We start from the raw sequence: 21,708 nt of genomic DNA, 5'->3' as shown, positions 1-21,708 counted from the left end.
AGGCTGCGGCCGTGCTGCGGGCGGGCTGCAGCGGGCTTCGCCTCTTGCCCGGGGGAAGCCCGTGCTCCGTCTGCTGGGCTCGTGGCGTCCGGAAGGAGAGTCTTTCCCTGGGTGGGGTGTCGGCAAGCAGATGTGCCGAGCTACCGAATAACGGCCGAACTTGTGCCTGGGGTCTGAGCAGAGTTATCGGAGTGAAATGAGCACGCTGCCAAGCATGTGATAGGAAGGATCATGTGTTAGTGTGCCGTCGCTTCGGTACTTGCCCACGATGATTTAAGGACAGAAGTCTAAGGATAAATGCCCCCCCATTGATGTTGGGGGTGAGCTAAGTGCTTTATTACTATTATTCCCAGTGTTGTTTGTTTAAAGGGGTTATTATAAAGCCCTGAGATAACTTTTGAATGCGTTGCTAAATAGTGAAAATTCAAAACTACCTGTGTCCTCCTGTTCATGCTGCAGCTCTCTAAGATGGAAAAGATACTGGATACTTACTTGATCTGGACAATGAAACTCCACTTGTAACTTGTACATTTTTCTTCTGTTGTAGTGAATAGTGTTTGGTGTGCAAAGCACAAGTGTTTATAATTTGAAATTTTAATTGAGCTTCAGGAAAAAGTTATGTAAAATGTTTATGAATCATACTTCTTAAAAAACTTGGAATTTTGGACCTGATGCTTCTGAATATTCTCCCTTTATTAGAAGGTAACTTAAGGGGGGAGGAAAAGGTGAAATGACATGCTTTCCCTAAACTTTCAGTGCTTTCATTTGGAATTCTTATGACCTTGAACTATAATATGAGTAAAGGTTTATGACTTTTATAGATAAAGGATTCTTTTTCAGACCGATTACTGCATGTCATCCTGTGGATGTAGTGTGTTCTTACATCTGTGCTTTGGTTAATGGTTTTAAAGAAACAAGAAGAAATTAAACTGTGGAACAGATTGTTGTTATTATTAAGGAAGCATTGAGAAACCAGCTATTGTTGCAGCCCTTTTAGGCTGGGAACTTCACAGGGTAAAATGCGGGTTCTACTCCTGAAAGTGTACAGTCTAAACAGGATATGCAAATATGTGAGAGGACAAGAATAAAACATGCAAGCAGGACAAATTATATAGCAGTTTGCAGTTACTGTCTAGATTTGAATTTTTGTTTTTTTCTACAAAGAAGGGAGGTTCTGTTTAGGGCATGAAATAAGAAAAAGAAAGGCAGCAAAGTGGAGGAAAGAGAAGTAGACAGTGATTGTGGCTGGAATGAAGTTAAGGGGATGTGCAAGTGTGAGCACGTATTGATGACAACCATTATGAGTTATTTTGCCTTGCACCCAAGTTATGAATATCTTAAAACATCTCTAAATATTAAACAAATTATTGCTTTTTATGAAATATGTTCTTTAAAATACAATTCTAGATTGGAGAAAATTGCAGTAAATTGGATGTCAATTTTTAAATGTGCAATATTTCTGTATACAGTGTTTATCTTAAAAGCTCTGGTGGAGGCTTTCTTTTGTCATTGAATGCTAAGTTTTCTATTTATTGATCAGTTTGTCTTGTTTTAAGGTTTGAAAGAACAGGGAAATGAGTGTAAAGTTTTCCTGGTTGATGTTGGAAACTACAGCTGAAAGGATCTTCTGAACTTCAGTGTGTTCAGATGAAAATTTATAAACTTGATGGTGGCAAACCACTTTTCAAATATAGCTCTATGTGGTGAGGCTGTCCAAAGTGTGCGGGTGATTCCTTTGCTTCAAGTTTCTGTTCACCGTCTTTTAATCTCAGATAGAAAATTAAATTAACAAGACTGGTTGGTGTCACTTGTGCTAGTCAGAACCCTTGAGGCAAGTGGCACTGTCAGCAATACTGTCTTGCTTGTGCTCTGAAAAAACATGCTATTCCCTGCTTTATAGTTTCAAAGACCTGATAAAGGAAGAGTGATATATTCTGTGTAACAGTAGGCAAAAGTCTCTGTATAGGGTCAGAGAAATGATGTTTTATCATGTTATTTAACATTGAGGGCGGGGGCAGTCAACCATGGTGGCATGTTTTTTAAGTTTCCTTCATAACTGTTGTTGAAGAGGACTCTAGTAACCAGAAAATACTGAAGTCTGAGGCACTGATATCTTTGTCCTCTGCGAATTTTATAGAAAGGAGAATTTTTCTACCTTTATATGGGAGATCAGATCTTTTATGGTCATAGACTGCTCAGCATTTAAAGGACACTTAGAAAAGAGAGAGAAAACACACAAAATGAAAAAATCTCAGATGGTCCAACTGAACAGATCCTAACAGTGTTTTATTAAGATTGTATTTTTTCATCCTGGGCAACTTAGGATAGTTTTCAATTAATTTCACTTTGTTTTCCTAGTTTAATACTCAGTTTTTGAGTTGAAAAGACTGAAGTCAAATGGATGTTTTAAAATGTTTCCACTGAAATTTTTAAACATAAAGATAAAATTAAGCAGTGGGTTTTTTTTATAAAATATTACTTTAAGAAATTTAAAGCTAGTTTAAAAATTAACCTGTTTTTATATGTTGGGCATATGGAAGATGTCCGCGCAAATGATGTGATTGCCTTCACATTTCTACTTCAGGCACAACATTAAATTTGTGCATCTCACTAGACTGCATGTGCATGCAAAGAGTCAGAGAACACTTCAGATAACTTGTCTGGTGGATTTTTTGTTTGTTTGTTTTGAGTGCATGTGGTGATAGAATGGAGAAGTAATTTAAAATCAGAATAAATTGAGCCTTTGGTATGTGGCAAATGTCTGCATGTAGTCATAGTGACACCAGTGGTTCCTTTTCTGCCCATAATGGTACTCCATCAATGTGGTAAAAACCACTGAAACTAACTAGACTGCGAAAAAGACTTCTATTCTGTTGTGACCCTTAAGAAATTACCTCTAGATTTATGTTTATTCTCTGAAAGACTAGCATTTCATCCCTCATTTTGGTCCTTTTTGCCTGAAGTTTGTGTATATGTCATCAAGATGATGTCAGGGGGTGGCTGTTCAGCAGAGTTCAGTGTGTAAGAAGTGTGTTAAAAGATGATGATGATAACAGCAGGGAAAAAAACCTAAAATAGTATTTATCCAGTCAGCTGTGGCAGCGAGCTTACACTTGTACATATGAGCTTTCCTCAGAGCCTTTCTATTTGACCAGTATAGCTGCAAAACTGACAAGTTGGTAGAGTCAGGAAAAGATGCAAAGTGACAAATTCAAAAATCAGGCTGAAGAAGTAGTCAAGAATGGGTATGTATGTTGAAAATGTGTCCTTGACCATGACACTAGTAGTCCTAGCAGGAAAGCTCTGAAGGGACATGTAAAGGCTATAAAATGAAAGCTGTAGAAATGTTCTTCCCACTGTTTGAGACTGAGTTGTGAGCCACAAATCTGTTGGGAGCAGCAAATCTGAAGGAAGCAAGGCAGCTTTTCTCCCCTGCCAACTGAGGCAATTGCACAAAGGTCCAAGGGTGCTGTTCAAGACTTTGAGATTTAACTTTTAATTTTATGCATCCTTGGTTGTTATAGTAATCAATTAATATAAAAGCTGTGGTATTCTTGGAAATATTAAGCAAAACTAGTAGAACTAGAATTAATACTGGGATATACACTAACTTGAACAAGTCAGATGTTTAATGACGCATGACATGTATATATAATATGCACATCATTTTATATGTATTGTATATAAAGATATATGAATTTACATAAATAGATATATAAATATATAATTGTCATTTTAGACTTTTATATAAAATATTTGCATACATAATTATATATAAATATAAAATGACAATTATTTTAGTGCAAATTCCAATTTTTTTTCCCCCAGGGTTTTACCTTGGTGTTGGAGGAAAGGCTGTATACTTGAGTAGCTTCCTGAGCAAAATAGAACACTTCTGTATTGCTTTTGAAATAATCCTCTTCTCTGTGTTCTATTGTTATAGTGAAAAAACAGTGCGTATAAATCTGGATGAACAGGTAAAATCGTACTGCTTAGTTCTGCAGTCAGCTTCTCAATTAAAATTCAAGGATTTGCTAAATGTCATCTTTAAAACATCAATAGGATATTTGAGCAGAAGGGATCTAGAAGGAAGAGAGACAGTAGGGAAATGCAGGTTCCTAAATCATTAAATCTTGTAAGTGAATCTGAATAACAGTTCAGTCCATCTTTGAAATCTCTTTTTTTTTTTTTTAATTGTCAACAGAAGTGTTTGATATTTATTTAAATCTGTTTCTGAATACTTAATGCTATTCTTATTCCTAAACATCATTTGCTTATGCTTTTTTATTCTGTGCTTGTCTGGTATGTCCGGTATATTTTCCCTGCAAAATTTGTGTTTTACATCAATCACTAAGAGTTTATATAGTGTCTAAATCAATTTACAGGTCAGGCATAACTCCTTGCTGTTTTCCTGAAATAATTCAAGGAAATTTATTGAGTGATAGAATCATATGATGTGAATGTTTCAGACTTTTGAGGGAAGCAGTAAAGAGAATAATAGTCCTTCTGGAGAGTTCTATTCAAGTTTTCAGATGTGATTCAGATTCATTGATTATTGCAAGCTTTCCTGAGATACGTTTACCTTTAAATTGGAAGTGCTTTTAACTTTTTAGTAGTACATTCGCCTAATGCACTGTTCCTCCATAATTGTTAATTTCCTGGGAATAAAGCACGATAGCTCTATCCTCACTCTTTTTTATTTATTTTTTTTGTCCTCAAGCATTAAAAGGGCCTCTTTTTACAGAAACTCGTTTTTACAATATTATTGCATTGTGTGGTGCAAATTCAAATTCAACTGAAGGAATAGATGTTCTGTTTAAAATCCAGGTAGCACATAGTGGACACTTTCATGATCTAATAATTACTAGCACTACATCTCTTTATTTTTTGTGTTGAAATTGTTTCCGACTCATGTGCCTTAATAGTGATTGTAATAAAGTTGTTTTGCACTCTGCTTAAGTCATTTCTAGATTTTTAAGGAAATGGAGGAAGAAGCTCTAGATTATGATCAAACTGTTTTAAGGGTTTGAGTTTGGTATATAAAGAAATATATACACCTGCTTTCTTTATAATATATATTTAGCATGGGTGAATGTATAAGGAAGTGCTGATACCAGAAGCTGTAGAAGAAGCTTTAGAGTTTTATTTCCTCTTTGATTCTCCATCAATAATATTAAATCCATTATGAAGCAAAATTTTAATGATGCACCCCTGTTGATAATGTTTTAAGAGAAATATATTTCTGTAATTTTCTAAATGTTATAGGTCTTGGCAGTGTATTATCTTGAATGCGTTTAACACAGAAAAAAACAAGCGAAGGACTACCATTGTACAGCTGTTATACTTGCACGTCTTTGTTTTGCAGAGCCAGTTCTCACTGGCTTAACTCTGAAGGATTAAATAGAGTAACTTCAGTTAGTATTAATGGAACTTCACTCTCTATATTTATCTTGCTCACACAAGGGAAACTTGAAGATAAACTAAGAATTAAGGAAGACAGGTTTCATTTCTCTTTTAGTTAGTTACTTGGACAAAATATCGAAAGCTTTTTTCTAACCTCTGAAGCTTTTTTTTTTGCCTCTGTAGTTGCGTATCACACAAGACTTTCTTTTCAGCATTTCTTCTTAAGATTGTATTTATTCTATTAAAAGATTAGACCAGAGCTTTCTTTAATAAGTGATGTAGTATTAAGGAAAACATCATTTGTATCTTAATGAAGCCTGCAAAGAGGTTTCATCAATAATCTTCAGTGCAAAAAGAACTTTAATTTAAAATATAGATACAATATATCTTTCTTACCTGAGATAGCAGGAGAACTGAAAGTATGAAGTGAAGGGATAAACTGGCTGGCTGAGAAAGAGAATTATAAAAGAGTTGATTGAAATATGCAGGCATTACTGGATACTGCTAAACGTATATTAATTTACATCAGGAAGGAGGAAATTCTACATTGCAAGAAACCTATCTTTTAAAATCAATTTAAAATGTTGAGAATGAAGGCATACTTTTTCTTTTTTTTTAATCTTAATTTCTTTTTAATTCATATTTGTGATCTCTCAGATGCTGGTAACTTTTCACTCAACTGTTATGCTTGGTATTTTCTAACAGAGCACTTGGTATTAGCTATAACTATTAGCCATCAGTTCTACAGTAAATGATGGGTACTCTGCACTATGCATTTTTAGTATCTTTGTGTCACTGTAACAGAAAACAAATAAGGTAAATGATAAGAACACAGGTAAGAAAAGTAAGTAGTGGGGAATTTGAGAAATGTGTGTGGACAAAAGACCAATATATAAAAGGCTCTTGCACCAGGGTGCTGATTCTGTTAAAGGTTGTGGACTTAGGAGTTTCTTTAATGCAAAACAGATTATTTCCTTTTTAAAGTACAGATGTGAAAAAGAGACTATTAGGTAGACTCTCCAGAAATTATTACTTGGAACATTCTGCTGCTTTGTGTTCATTTGCATTTTCTCTGTGAGGTTCTAAAAATCCCAGTGGTCACAGTGATGTTTGATTGCTTTGATGGATAGGAATGGATAGAAGAGATTAGAGGATTTAGAAAAGAGCTTCTCTTCTAGTTCTCCCTCATACTGCTATGGTTGGGCCTGTGTTTCATAAATATACATGACTCACTGTAAAATAAACCCCAGCATTATATCAGTAGCAGTTTTGCTATTAGCCCTTTCCATATTGGGACATTTCCTTTCTATATGAAAATTAGAGACAATGAGTAGTTTTGGTTCTGCTCTGAGTATAGGCTTGGCAATTCCCTTCGGGAGGAGAGACATCTCTAGGAACACTCTGCCTTTAGGGCATATGGGAGGGACTTCTGTAGCAATGCTTTCAGTGAGCGTGTGTGTGTATATGTGTGTATATGTGTGTATATATATATATGAAAATTCAAAGAGAAATAAAATCTATCTGTATATTTAAAAAAATCATATCTGTGCCTTCCTTCTATTTCCTGATGGCTTTCCGATGGTGGCTTGAAGAACAGCTCTGCTTCTCAAAAATGACAGCCTGTAGGAGCTCCGTTTCCAACTGGCATGATGGCACAGTTCATTCTGAGGTGATCGTGCAAGAGCCTGGAATCCCACGTTCCTTTTTGGATGTTGGTGAAGTCTAACCAGAAAAATTGAGCAACTTGTCACAGAATTTCACTCTAAACTCCTCTGTGAACAAGGATTAGAATTACAAGTTAGAGATGAATTGGTATTGTGTAAAAAAAACAAAAAACAACAAAACCCCCTGCCATTAGTAACAGTGTGTTTCTGCCCTTCAGTGATGCTGAGTAGTATACAGTGAAGGAATTCAAAGCTTAAAGTACAGCTTCTCTTGTTACCAAGCATTCTAAAAATTTCATAAATATATGAAATTTATGTGAGGAGAACTGTGTATTTTTTAGCAGAAAGCTGAGAAACTAACGTATAGTCCTTCCTATGTATTTCTGAGAAAACTGTAGTGCCAAGATTCAATTCTTGGTGATTGTATATTGACAGGTTGTTACAGAGCAGGATGTTACAATGGCCCTTCATTTCCATTTCAGTTCTTCCTCCCTTGGGGTAGCATATTGTTTTGTGCTTCCTATTGGGAGAGCTGTCTTGCACAGAAGAGATTTGAGGAGAAGAAAAATGCAAGTATTTCTGGTTTGTATTTATTTATTTTTTTTCCTTTTGGGCCTCCAGTAAACACACTGCCATTTCTGTGACGGCACTTGTGCTAACCCTGCTTTAGAAATATCATTCAGGAAGAATTGCTTCCACAAAGACATATCATGGCGTAAGGATCAGGTCAGTCTCCAGTTGCCATGGATATGGGGAATGCCTCTTTATGAAGAATGTCAGAATGTCTCATGGAAAGCCCTGGAATGAAAATTCAAAGGTGATAGAATTCCCCAGTTTTTCAAAAGTAATGGTTCTGAAACTGTTAGTTTTCTAACATTTAATATTATCAATGGATCTGCTTAAAATTCATTAATATTTGTAAGGCTTCAAGCTTTCTCAGTGATAAGTTAAGAAAAGACTACTCATGAAGATAGATTAACATTGTGGTGTTCTGTCTTTGACATTTTTGGGGGAGAGGGGTGGGGAAGATTCTGCAAGCATTCTTGTTCTGAAATGCTAAAACTTCCTAGTTCTTTCACCTCTCCTTAAAGTGCTGATGTTACTTTAATTTCTGTATGCTTGAAAAATTGAAGTATTTAAACATCACTTGATGTAATTTGTATGACGAATTTAATTCTAATCCTTGAGATTGTATAACTTTATGGTAAAGAGGTATATTTGAATGGCCTTAATTTTCTCTTGTTCTCTCTATGAGCATCCCTTATATTCTTGTGAAGTCAATTTAATTTCTCACTGCTGAAAACATTTCATTACTAACAGTTTTATGCCATATGACTTAATTATATATAGCAGAATAAAAGAATATAACTTTATGATGTGTATTTGTACGCTTTTTTTTTCTTTTCATAGCTTTTGCATGCAGATATTTGTAAGTTTTCATAGCTGTAAAAGATTTGCAACGTGTGCTATGTGCAGGCAGTATGTAACAGTGACTGTGGGGAGCTCTGTAATGGAAGCTGTCCTACCAAAAATCAGTTCATCTGGAATTTGAACTATGTAGTACTTGTTGCCTGCTGCTATTAGAATAGTTTGGGATATATTTTTTATAATTCTTATATTGTACCTTTGAGGTGAAGATATGTAGGCACTCTGCTCCTTTGCGCTAGGTAAGGTAAGCAGTAAATCCGTAGTGATTTACAATGTGCGATACAAAGCAGTATGTGACAGTTGAGGTTACTAGAATACCAAAGCAATGTTTCTTGGGAGTGTTTTGTTGAGTATATTTAAAAGCAATGATGATACAGAACATCTTTGTCTTTTACTTTGAACATTGAAGTGTTTTGCCCAGTATTTTTCTTCCTGTCTGCATTAACCTAGAAGTAACAAGAGTTGTTGTTTCCTTTGAATTTGACCTGTAACAGAGAGTCTAATTACCTTGCCCTCTTTTGCTGTTCTCATGTACAGAGAAGTACTAGCAGACCTACAAGAGGGAGGCATGGCGTGTTTATTTTTTGTTAGAAGTATCAGGAATACAGATTCCCTTGTGTGTGGTCTGGGAATCTTCGGATGTCTGAACCCATGACTGAATGGTCAGGGATGCTCATACTTCCTGCAGAGAGCTCTTTTTCTCTGAGTGTTTTTTATATGTTTGGGTCCATCAGATACAGCTACTTTTTACTAAAGCCACATCCTTTTCAAACTTCTCAAATATCATTGGAATATTAAGAGGAAAGAGCCTCAGAAACAGAAGTAATAATTCTGGTGACAGTACAGTAAATGTCATGAAGCCAGGACTTGATATTTCTAGTTTAACCCCCCCCCCAACCAGTAATACTGTTCATAAAGAAACAAAATGAACATACAGTATTAAACAAGTTGGTACACAATCATTATAAAAGTTATTTATTTCCCTTTTAATATTTAAATTGTGGGTTAACCCTTCACAAACCCTTCAGTTCAGCCCTTGGAATGGCAAAAGTCTAGTTCATTTAAAGAAGTTGCATTTGATATGGCTTGACTGAATAGCTAAACAGTACTACCATTTACAGAGAAGAGTGTTCAAATAGAAAAGATCAGTATCTGCAATGCATATGACTGCAGTTGAATTTGTTGGAAATGTTGGAGTTAAGTAGAAGTCAAAGTTTGGAGAGTGTGACTGCTTATACGTTATCAATGTTCATAATGGGAATGAAAATAGTAAGAGTTTAAAAATAAAGTTGACAGGCATCAAGGGTGTAAGGCAGGATCTCAGGTTAGCGAGAAGACTTAGTTACATTAATTTTCTGTGACAGTGGGCAAACTTGCATGTTTTAAATGTTAAGATCTATATCAAATATCATTGTGCTTCTCTAAAGGCTAAAGTTTTGTCACTATGAAGATTTTTTCTTTTAATGTAATGACATGGAATTTTGTAGCATATTGGAGTTTTGCAGAACCTGCTCACTTTATTCTTTGAAAATAATAGAAAATAATTGGACATAAAATGTATCTGTCTGCCTTTTACAATGTTTTAAAACCTTTTTTTTTGTAAATCTGAAAAAAAAAATCTGACCCTGTACTAAAATAAGCATGTCAGGGTCTTTTCTCTGGATGTAAGTAATCTAATAACTTTACCATTAATGCAGTAATCAAGGCCCATTTGGAATTATCTTCTGAAATTATTTCAAGACTTCTTTTTATAAAGTAGTGTACTGTTTCCACTATTCTTTGTTCTTGCTCATGCTCATTTTGCAGAGGACTCCAATAAGGCACCTATCTCCTAGAGGCCAGAAATTTTGTGAAGGTAGTTTGTCATTAATGAACAAACCTGTAGAATATTTGTTTGTGCATTATGAAGTACTATATATATGAACTGATTTTTGAAATGAACACAGTTCACTTTCTACAGTAATGTTTCTTTTTTCTTGCTAATTTATGGTGATTCCTCCTGTCATAAGTGTAAATTACTATATGGTCATATATTACTTATTTTCACCTCTATACTGTATTTTAGATTATTTTCTCCTACCTGTACGTAGCACTGAATTTACAAATTGTAGCTTGTCTCTAGCATTTTACTTTTAAAGGAACAGCCTGACTGAACTGGAAGAACTACCTTCCTCTGTGCAGAGAAACAGAGAAAACAGTATTTTAGTTAAAATGTGCATGTATGTTGTTATATTTCTTTGTAAGCAAAGCCGGGGTGGATGTGATTTTGTACCAAATGGAAGTATGGGAAGAAAGATGTCTAAGAAAATATTTCAAAGATGCAGTTAACTACACTTAAAAAAGGCAAAACCTGACCCCTCCCTCCAGTTATTCCATGTAAGGCAGTGTGTGACAAAATACATTATAAAAAAAAAAAAAAAAAGCTTGCCAATAAGCTTATCCCATCTTCTGAACAGTCATAGAACTAATGACCATGCAGATATTGTTGTCACTTTGTTCTTATGACTCTTTCCGAGGTTTGGTATGTCTCTCTGTATCATGAACTTTTCAGAACAGATATCTTGTAGCTGTAACGCTTATCTCTATAAAGCCTGGAAAATGCAGTGCCTTTAAAAGGACATTGGCTGTTCTTGCTATCATGCTAGTTTAAAGTTAGGAAACATAATTAACAAGAATTTTAATTATAATTGGTGCAAAATGTTTATTTACTGAATTGTCAAAATAGTAAAATATTGAAGAAATACTGCTGGGCTGTATCAACAAGGAGTTTGTTTCCAAGTGGCCGCTCTTGCAGGCTGTGACAGGATAAAGTAGCTGGAATATGGGTAAGGGTTCTCCGCCTGCCAGGTGACTGTACAGGGAGCTGAAGTAAAGGCCATGTCCTTTTGGGGGGCTTGAGAAGCAAGGGCCTTTGGGACTGCAGCTCACTTTGGTCAGGGAGATCTTACTGGCATTTTTATGACAGGATAAATGATAAATTGTGCCCTCTTGCAGGGACTTGAAACATTCTTGGGAAAATAAAAGAGGGTTTTTCCTGGGCTGATGAGAATGTGCTGAATTCTACTATTATCTCTTCTTAGTGAACAGGACAGGTCTGTCTGTCTTCCCCCTTCCTCCTTTCCCCAAATAGCTCTTACTGTGAAAATGTACCGTATATAATTACTGGAAGGTTTTTTTTTTTTTTTTCTTCTTTCTTTCCATCTAGGAGATCTTTGTCTATCAAAATATTTCTTTACATGAAGATTAGTCTTTTTACAGCTGTGTTATTATATAAGAATATTGTTAAATTTTGACTTAATGAATATTGTTAGAAGCTTAAATCTGAAGGTGGAAAAGCTGTAAAGTATATTCACTCTGAGATATGGTACAGATTTTTTTTTCCCTCATACTTTTGTGTATTACAACTTGAGCATTGCCCAGATAAAGAATTTTAACTTCCATAATTTTAAATCTTCCATACTTAGTCTACTCAAATTTATTTATAGTTTGTTTGATAAAATACACTGTTTCCAAATTATGTTTCAATGAAACAAGATCTACTTGTGGATTATTGATGGATAATTGCACTGGTCATGCAGTAGTATTTGGTATTGTATGCATATAGGATCACAGAATTGCCAGAGATGTTAGCAGTAATAATCCTGCAGAATCCATGATGATCTTCTGTTCCTTCTGCGCAATCTCATCATTCTGTGCCACTCCCCAGTCCTCTGGCTGTCGTCTTCCTCAGAGCCGAGGCTGTGCTACTTGCCGCAGTGGTGGAGAAGGGCTGGGTGTGAGTCATGTTTCATTTTCCTCTCCCCAGCAAAGCACTCGACCAGAGAAGCAACGTGGATGGCAGAGTCAGTATTGCTCAGACAGAGAATTCTTGCAGCCTAGAGACATGGGGAAGCGAGGCAGAAATCCTGGTGCCCAGCGCTGTGATTCTGAAGACATAAAATTCTGTAAGGAAAAGTCCTACCATCCAGTGAGGTTGGATTAACTGGCAGTATATGAGGAGTACAGTGGGTGGAAAGTGAATGTGGCTTGTAGTCTTCCAAAACCCTATTGATTTTTTCCTTTAAAAAAAAAAACCCAAAACAAAAAACAACAACAAACAAACAAAAAAAACCCCAACCAACCAAAAAAAACCATTAACAGTATTTCAGTGCTTGGTGGCACCTCTCCCATCACTACTATGTGTTTCTAGGACAGATTTTTTTTTTTTTAATGAAAAACCAATAACTTCAGTTTTAAGTATATCTAGAACTTTTTATAAACAAGTAATCAAGGTTTCCAGGCTTTGGTTATTAGAAATTAAAAGGCATTGTTACATAGTTGATCAGATGTGATATGATACATGATATGATTGTTCCAAAACATATTTTTTGGAACATATCAGGTATAATTATATGGGAACGCTAGTTATTCCAACACATTTTTTATTTCACAAGCCAGTAACAAATCTTTATTCTTTTATTAAGGACCTAATTCAAAATCTGTTAAAATCAGACTTCAGTAAGAATTGAGCCAGTGCTTTAAAATGTTGATCTTTTGAGAAAGGTCATTCAAACCCTGTTCAGGCAAAAGTGAATCTTTTCAGTGGTGATTGTTTACAGGATAGTGTACTGTATTCTAGAAAATAGTGACTTGGGGAAGGATGCCGAGGTTATCGTAGATAATCAGCTGATAATAGATACCTGTTACGGTGTTGTGGCTAAGATGGCTGATAAATATATTGAGGTTTGTCCAGGATGTGGATGCTTGTTAGCTTTTATGTGGCATTAGTAGAAAAAGTACTTGCTGAGTATGATATAGTAGGGTCATCACTGAAATATTTTTAAAGGAGTCAAGAAAGTGCTCAGTTTGTAAATAGGGAGAATATGCCCTGTGGTAAGAAGTTGTAGAAGCTTAGCTTATTTCTCTGCTCCTCCTCCTTCCCCCCCCCCCCAAAAAAAAAAAAAAAACCAAAAAACCAACAACCTTCCACAGCCAAACAAAAAAAGCCCCAGCTAACCCAAACCCTAAAGAATGTCTCCATCAGAATTTGTAGTTACCTACCTGCAAAAAGAATGTCTGAAACTACAGGGCCCCTTTATGCCTCTATCTGTAAATTAAGGTTACTTTGTTTGCCTTTTTACCATTGGAACTTAACTGGAAACAAAGTGTGATGTTTTAATGAGCTTTTAGAGCATCTTGCCTAGGCATATAAAGGTATTCTTATTCCCCGATTTAYGTGTGGTTGTGTAAGATTAGGCTCTGAATCAGCTTGAAGTGAAGCTTGATGCTGGTGTTCCTAATTGAAATTCCTCTTGCTCTTTTATACAGATCGAATTAGATGACTGCAACCTATTCTAGCTTTGTCTTACACAAACCTTGTGAAAGCATGCTGTGTTTCATCATCCAAATCAGTAATGAAAGTAGAAGTGACTCGGGCAAAGAACCAGGGACTTCTGTGTGCCTCTTATTTTAGTCGTGGGATGCTATTCTTAAATCCTACTTGTGTAGTTACAATTACAATCCTGAGCTCAGGTTGACCCAACAAGTACAGCTGCATAACATCCATATGAGGCACACAAAACACTGGCCTGTCAGTGTTGCTGGTTGCTTCTGCTGTGCTTCAAATCTTCCCTTCTTCCTTATTTTTCTTCTGAATTGCTCTCTTTTGTAGAACTAGTTCAGTTATAGTTGTTTCTTACTGTCAGTCACATGAGATGCAGTATCTGATTGTGAGAGCGAGCTCAGTCTGTTTTATCTGAGACTGTAAATAGCTAAGAGGCAAAAGGAAAAGCTTCTTAAACTGTATCTCATCCCTAAGTGCCCACAGTAATTCTTCCCTTCTATTCTAGTGCAAACTCAAGGATGTCTGTAGGATACTGTATATCACTGATGAAATTATGGTTGACATTTTTGACTTTGCATTAAAACACACTGGAAGCCCTGATACAATCAGTGGTTGTCTCTCAGCTGGTTGTCTGCTCAGGTTTGGGACCGAGACCTTGCTGTTTCTTCCGATTTTGTTGCACTTTAGTCACAGCGTGTTCCGAAATGGTGGTGGATATGCAAGACTTGGCAGAGTGTGAGTGTAGGCCTGAGACTGACCATGTATGTATGCCCGAGCCCGAGCAGTTGTGTCCTCCTCTTCTGCTGAGTGCAATTGACTTACTGTGTTAGAAGCTGTACTAAAGCGAAGCAATATCCAGTATGCCAGTTAGTCTATCAGAGAAAGGCAAAGGAATTGAAACAGTTGGATTCTGATGGTTTTCTTTTCTTACGCTGCCTCTACTTGTCTAATTATTTTTGTGGTGATCTATCTATTTCTTAGAAGCAAAAGTCTTGAAGTTTTATTAGATTTTTCAGAAAATGTCTATCGTGATACTATAGCAAAGATAATGGAAGACAAATTCTCCAAGAAAATGCATATTTCATGAAAAATGAGTGTTGCTGTTCTTAAAATGTTTCTATGTCCCTTTTACCTACTGATAAGATTTAAACAACTTGCAACATATATAAAAAATCAGTTTGCATTTGACCACATAACTATTCAATTGGATTGTACAGATAACATCAGTTTGTGTGTGTATATGTAATATCTACTTCTTCCTCTCTATAGATGTCTGATCACTCTGCCCTGTTTGTTAGAAACTTTAATAAAATACTGCAAACTGAAAATATGTAGATGATTGGGAAAATGTGACTTTATATAACTACATATTGGCAAAGATTTGAAGCAAATGAAGCTGCTATTAACTTGTTTAAAAAAAGGCTAACTATTATCATCCATTCAAGAATAATTTGTCTGGCATTACAAGAAAGTGTCTTAAATCACTGAGCACACCTATTAATTAAGTTCTTTTATTTAGGTCCTCTTACGTGTTTAGTAATGCTGGAGTTTCAGATTTTATTCATGCTTTGAGCTTCACTACATAGTTTCAATTGCACTGTAGTTCAGTTTTCTTTGCCCTTCTTTCTATGGAAGTTAGATACTATTAAGCATCTCTTATAATGAAAGATGTGTGTTCAATCGTTGTATCAATCATTGTATCAATCTGTGGCTCTCTTTGAAAGTTATGGCTGAATATAAATGATACTTTGCTTTTAAGTAATTTAAGATGTTAGTAAACTATATTAGATATGGATGGTATTGTAAAACTGCTCCAAGATGGTAAATACTTGATTTTTTTTTTTTAAGATACCTTCTATGCCCTGATACTACATTATTTAAAGTCACTATCAGTCTCAGTAGGACTTTATAATAAGCCTGCAAAGCAGCTGCCAAGTGCAGATATCCAACATTTACATTCAGTGTTGTGTGATGGTAGCTGTGACATGATTCCAATTAAAAGCTTGGTCTGCACACTGCAGATGTCTTCTGAATATTAATGTGTACTACAGACAGAGCAGATGGAATCTTTTTAAAATACAGTGCAGTGAATGGAAAATTAGGGTTGGGTTTCTGATGGAAACTGGGAGGTAGTCAAAGTTTTTTTTTTTTTTTTTCTTTGTTATGCCTTGCTAAATCACAAGAATATCTGTGTACTGTCATCATCTTTCTTTACATATAGGAGGAAATCAACTCTTCATTATGCATCCAGATAAAAATACAGCATTATGTCTTACTAAAATTTTTTTAAATGTCAAATGTACTGAGAAAAATATTAGGAGTGTATGCAATGTCTGCTGTGCCTTAAAAGATATGCCATTGCCTAAAGGACAGATGATGCAATAGGTAATAGTTGAAACATAGAAAGTCTAGGAGATATTTGAGGAGTTGTTCATTGACAAAGACCATGTAAAAGTATGTATCTGTGTGTTTAATTGGGATTTGAACATGCCTTGTGAGGAGTATTAGGAAAAGTTCATCCCAAACAGGAGGGATAGCATAAAACTAGGAATAAAAGAGGATGACAAGAACATCAGTGATGCACCTTACTGTAGTGTGTTGCAGAACCAAAGTTAGCTTCCAGAAAACAGCAGCAATCCAGTTGTGAGGATATGTAGATTAATTACTTGTGTGTTTACCTTGCTTCTCTGGTGAACCAAAATATGAAGTAAAGTGCTGGTAGTAGAAATATATTAAAAGTCTTGGAAATAATAGAGTAAGTGTGGTATTGAAACAGAAAGAAGGGTTGTTTCTAAATGAGTGGGAATTGTAGTTGTCCTCCTTTCTGCTGTTGTAGTCATCCTTTTGGGCAGAATGCAGGAGTGTGAGAAGGGAATGAGTGTACCAGGAGAAGAGTTTATAGAAAAGGCAGTGACAGGATATGTGAAATATGTAAATCTGGTACACTGTTTAACTCACTAGTGCTATTACTGTAATTGTGACGTGCTTGCCTCCCACCCTTTTCATACTTAATTTTACAATAGAGGTTTCTGGCCTCAGCAAGGGTACTTGCTTCAGTGATCTATGTATACTTTCAGGGAAGTTGGCTGTGTGGCATTCTTGAGGATAATACTCAATTGATAGAGTGTTTTTAAGATCTAGACCGCAGTAAGACGGAGAGCAGAATTGCCCTCGAGGTTTGTGAGAGAACAGCAGTGACTGCGTAATCTCAGAATGAGGAGGAGCTGTGTCTGAACCTCAGGCAGCTAGTTCTGGTGTTGCAGTCTCAAACCACGGGTGTGGGTGCCGTTCCCTTTAGGAAGGAGTGTACAACGTTCCCAGCAGAATCAGGCTTACCTGTATGCATCTGAGATTGAGAGGCCTGCAGTGGGTCATTGCTCTTGTGGAAGTTTTCGTAATGTGTAATATGTTCTGTTGGTTGGGATAATAGTGGGACTTTTAATTAGGCTTCTGAAAAAGGAAAAACCAGGTGAGCATGGCTGATTTCACTGGCAGGTCAGGAGTGACTGAGACCGTGCTCTTTGGGACAAGGACTTGCATACCTTAGGCTTAGTAGTGGCTCTGGGCTGTGACAGAATACAAGTTCTTTATAATAGCGAAATATATAAAATATTTAGCTCAGGTTTATATGCTTTTTTATTTTTTGTTTGTTCCAGTTTTATTCACGTTGTATTGACTCATACCCAGCTCATTTCTCTAAATGTTGGAAAGCCATCCTTTATAAAAGAGGCACAATGAATCCTTTATGGAAGAGACAGTTGCAAATAATCAAAATGGAATAACTGACTAGACATAACTAACTGACATTTTCTGATTCTTTTGGAAATTATCCTTGGGATTTCCAAATATGTTCAGTGAAACTCAGCTTTCCAAGTAAGCCACAAGAGATTCAAGTGTTGTTAATTTTTAACATGTAGTAGTGACACTGCACCTTATCATCAATAAAAGGATAAAGATTAGTCAAAAGTCTTTAAGGTCTGACATTTTAAATGATCTGAACATACGAAGTTAAGTCTTCTAAGTATCTTGGAAATCAAATCCGTAGTAAAAATCGCTTGAAATACAAAAGTGAGTTTTACTTTAAAAGAATCATATTTGTCAGTTTTTTAGTATCTTCCATTTTTGCAGTGATGGCAGTCTGGTAACTAAAGAGGTGAAATTTGAAACCTGGACTGGTAAGGTAACAGAAAAGTCAAGAGACTTGGAAAATGAAGAAGCTGTCCTTCCTTTTGCCACTTCACCAAGACATGTGGGTGAGCTGCCCATATTTCTTGTTGTTTGGGAGATGCTTCATGGCTCCCTAGATGAGATACAACTGTCTTCTCCTGTCTGAAGCATGTATTTTAATGAAACAGCCATTTCTCCTTCATGTGGCGATTCTACTAGTCTGTAGTTTCAAATTCATCTTTAACTCTTTCTAGCTTTTTCATTTTCAGAGCATCCCCATAAAGGCTCTTCCAAAATGTGGTCAGTATCCTAGTTTTTTTCCTTTGTCATTTACTTAATGTTTGGTTTATAAGCCTAACATCATTTTGGCTCTTAAAACTTCTGTAATACTGCTAATGTGGCTCCCTTGCTTCCCTGTTTCTGAAATGCCTTCCTCTCTGCTTGGGTTTAGGAGCAAGCTTAAGTTTCCCTTTCTCACTCGTCACCTTAGACTGCCTTACTGTGTCTTACCTTGCAGTACCCTCCTGTGTCTCGTCTCTTCTCTGACAGTCCTTGAAGATTTATCAGTTTCTTCTCAACTCTCCTAATACTACGAGGCATCCTTCCTTTTCTGTGCACTGTATAATTTTGTCGTTCTAATCTTTGAAAAAAGTCTGTCATTTCAGTCCCTAACCATCTCTGTTGTAATGTCATCATGCAGTTTTATCTTTAATCACTGTCAAATGAGTCCTTTCAGCTGAGGTTGTACATTAGGACTGGGGATTTGTCTAATTCCATGTTTGTAAAGCAAGCACTCATCTTATTGCTATCTATTGCATCTTTATCATATAGACTACACTCATGAAAAACAACTCCTAAAAAAAAAACAAAAAAAGTGCCAGCTTTGGTGTTTGGCTAGATCTCTGAAACACGTCAGCAAGAAATAGGAGAGGGCTGTGTGGGGAATGCCATTGCAATGTCAGATAACATGGAATGCTGCTTGATAGTTCTTCATTCTCCCATGACTTGTACTTACATTTCAGTCAGGCTGTATTAACTCCCGAATTCTGTGAGCAGGGGTTCCTTGCATAATGCGATTATGGTCCTTTTTGGTACTGAATTAATATCTGATAGAAACAATCAAAATAGTATAATCCCATAATATGCAAATTCAGTCATGGAATGAGAATACTAAAATAGTGATGTATTTTCTAAAATGTCTTAAAAGAAACAAATCATACATCTTAATAGCAGTTCTTGACTAGGACATTATGACCAGAGATTTCATCAAATTTTTTCAGAAAGCTAAGTTAAGATTTATGGTTTTCTCAGATTTGTCAGCTTTTTAAAGTCTGTCCATCCCAGAGTGCACATTAATTTTTTGTATGTTTAAAAAAGAGCCAACCTAATGTTGACATAAAGTATGACAGCTTTAATAGCTTTGTAAAATGTCTTTTTAACTGACATGGACATCTTGCTTGTTGACTTACCTTTTCCTTTAAAAAAAGTTAGTATATTTTTTTTCTCTCAGAGGGGTTTTAAAACAACTCTGAAAGCAAGTACCAGGAGCTTCTTTAAGATGAGGCTTCTGGACAGTGTTTTTCCATTTTATTTCTGTAATTTCTAAGTCCAAATTAAAAAAATCAATTAAATCTGGAGACCAGGATGTGTTGCTTCTTTGCATTATATATTATTGTCTTTAGCTACTTAAGACAGTTTTTGTTTTGTTTTTTAATACAGGAACTGAAGACATGTCTATGCCTCTATAACTTCTCCTGTAGTAGAGAGAGAAACTGTGTTTAATATTAATGTATTTTTTGTTATTGCTTTTCAATTTAATAAATATAAAAGCCTCTTACTGAAAACTTTTAACTGTGTGTGTACAGAGGCAGTCCTGGACTGTGGTTTCTATTTTTCTGCCTTTCTGTTTGTTTTTGGCTACCCGTGCTCTGTCTGTTCATCTCTGTAAAGAACTCGCTTCCTTCCTAGTGTTGCCTGACCTTTTGTCTTCCTCCAAATATCTGGCATGCTTCAGTTGATGCATCAAAATCTCTCCCATCCATCTCAAACCAGATTCCGAGTTTCCATCCTCTTCTGGAGGAGAGGGGGTGAAAAAAAAAAAAAAGGCATCCATAGAACACTTGTCACTTTCTTTCCCTTTTCCCGTAACGAACGATATATTGGCATGTAGGCGGTTATGTACCAGAGCTGTCTGAAAAAATCTGCTGGTTTGTAGCTCCACTCGGAGTCCCTACTTATCAAGCAGAGATCTGGAAGGGGTTAGTGGAATTTGCTGCTGTCCAGGAGGGACATCCAAATGGAAGTCATGGATGCCTAACTTTATATTTGTATTAGCCACAAGGAGCCCACTTATTTTACTTATATATTCAAAAATGAGTTTAGATGAGCATTTAGTAAAGTACGATTGCATATGTGGTGATGAAAGTCTTCTTTTCTGCTATAGCATTAAATTTTAATTACTAGAAATCCTTAAATGTTGATTCTCCAATCTTCAAACTTTCTCACAATTGCGATGGTTCGTTTTGATGTGAGTCCATTAACATCTTGGTGTGTGGAAAAACAGTATGACAGCTGTAGTCTAGCACTTCCTTATCATAACTTGATATAACATTCCATAGCGACAGTCACGTCTCAGATTTATACTCCACTCTGCTTCTGGTATTTCAGCTTTAATAGCTTATAGTGTGAACTCGCATGTTTTGATAATCTTAACTGACTTGTTAAATAAGAACCGTGTACATTCTGTTTCTCTCTTTGTTCACATAGGATGATTTTGTGCCATAATTCAACGTGATAGTACTCTGGAAGTCATTGCTGCTGATTTGTTTTATTCATACCTGTATTGTATGCCTATGCTCTTTGGACTCTGAGTGCTGTACTACTGAATTTATGCAACCTATTGTAAACTTTGCTCTCTCTTTCATCAGGAAGCCTTCAAAAAGTTGTTGAGTTGATCAGAATGTTGCACTGAAGACTTGTATTAAAAGAAATCAAATTTTTGTATGCGCAGTTGACTTAACTTAGCCTGCCTATTACTATAAACTGTATCCAGGATCAGAAGCAATTGGTATGTGTCCCCCCGGCCCCAACTGTAATTAAAAAGTGTTCACAGAAGTCAGTAAAAATGAAACTCCTTGGAGAAGGAGGGGAAACAGAGTTTCTAAGGTATCCAATACAGAATGGTAATGTCTAGTACTCCAAACTCATGCCTGGAATGATAATTCTTATTTTGTCCCTGTTTTTTTTTTTTTTTTCCTGTGGCCCTGAACAGATCTCTTAAGCTTTATTTATCCTTTCTGTAAGAATTTAATACACTTATCGCAATGCATGTTGATGTACTTCGTATGTGTAAGAGGAGGGTAGCCTTAGCTGGGAGAATGATTGCTGTCATTTTTCTGTTCATTTCAAGCTTTAGCTTCTTCTGTAACCTTATGAAGCTTATGAACAGTAGTGTAGAGAGAAATAACCTATGCTATTACAGAAGTAATATAACTTTTAAAAAAGTTTACGAATGTTCTTTACTAGTCACTTTTCAGTACACTGAAGGGATCCTAGGCATTGTAGGAAAAGCAGTCTTTTAGATATGGTTTGTAATTTGGGGAATAATTTTACTGTTGAATTGTTTGGCATAAATGCTTTTAATTTTGGTGTTGATTTGAGTTTTAAGGCATTGGTAAAGTAGGTAATATCTGTGTCTTTTTTCTTTCACGTACTCTTTCAGAA

At 36.0% G+C, this 21,708-nt stretch overlaps 1 protein-coding gene across 1 annotated transcript in view; it reads left to right on the top strand.

Moving 5' to 3' along the window:
• The first annotated feature begins 12,378 nt into the window (after positions 1–12,378).
• PRKAR2A (protein kinase cAMP-dependent type II regulatory subunit alpha) overlaps positions 12,379–21,708 on the top strand; it is a 60,398-nt gene continuing 51,068 nt past the window's right edge. Inside the window, exon 1 of the mRNA XM_026088053.1 lies at positions 12,379–12,439. Within this exon, the coding sequence (XP_025943838.1) occupies positions 12,379–12,439 (61 nt within the window). The remainder of the gene's footprint in view (positions 12,440–21,708) is intronic.

Source organism: Apteryx rowi, unplaced genomic scaffold (assembly GCF_003343035.1).
Source record: "Apteryx rowi isolate R43461 unplaced genomic scaffold, aptRow1 scaffold_75, whole genome shotgun sequence".
Classification (NCBI taxonomy): Eukaryota; Metazoa; Chordata; class Aves; order Apterygiformes; family Apterygidae; genus Apteryx; species Apteryx rowi.
This window is presented reverse-complemented; position numbering and strand designations above follow the sequence as displayed.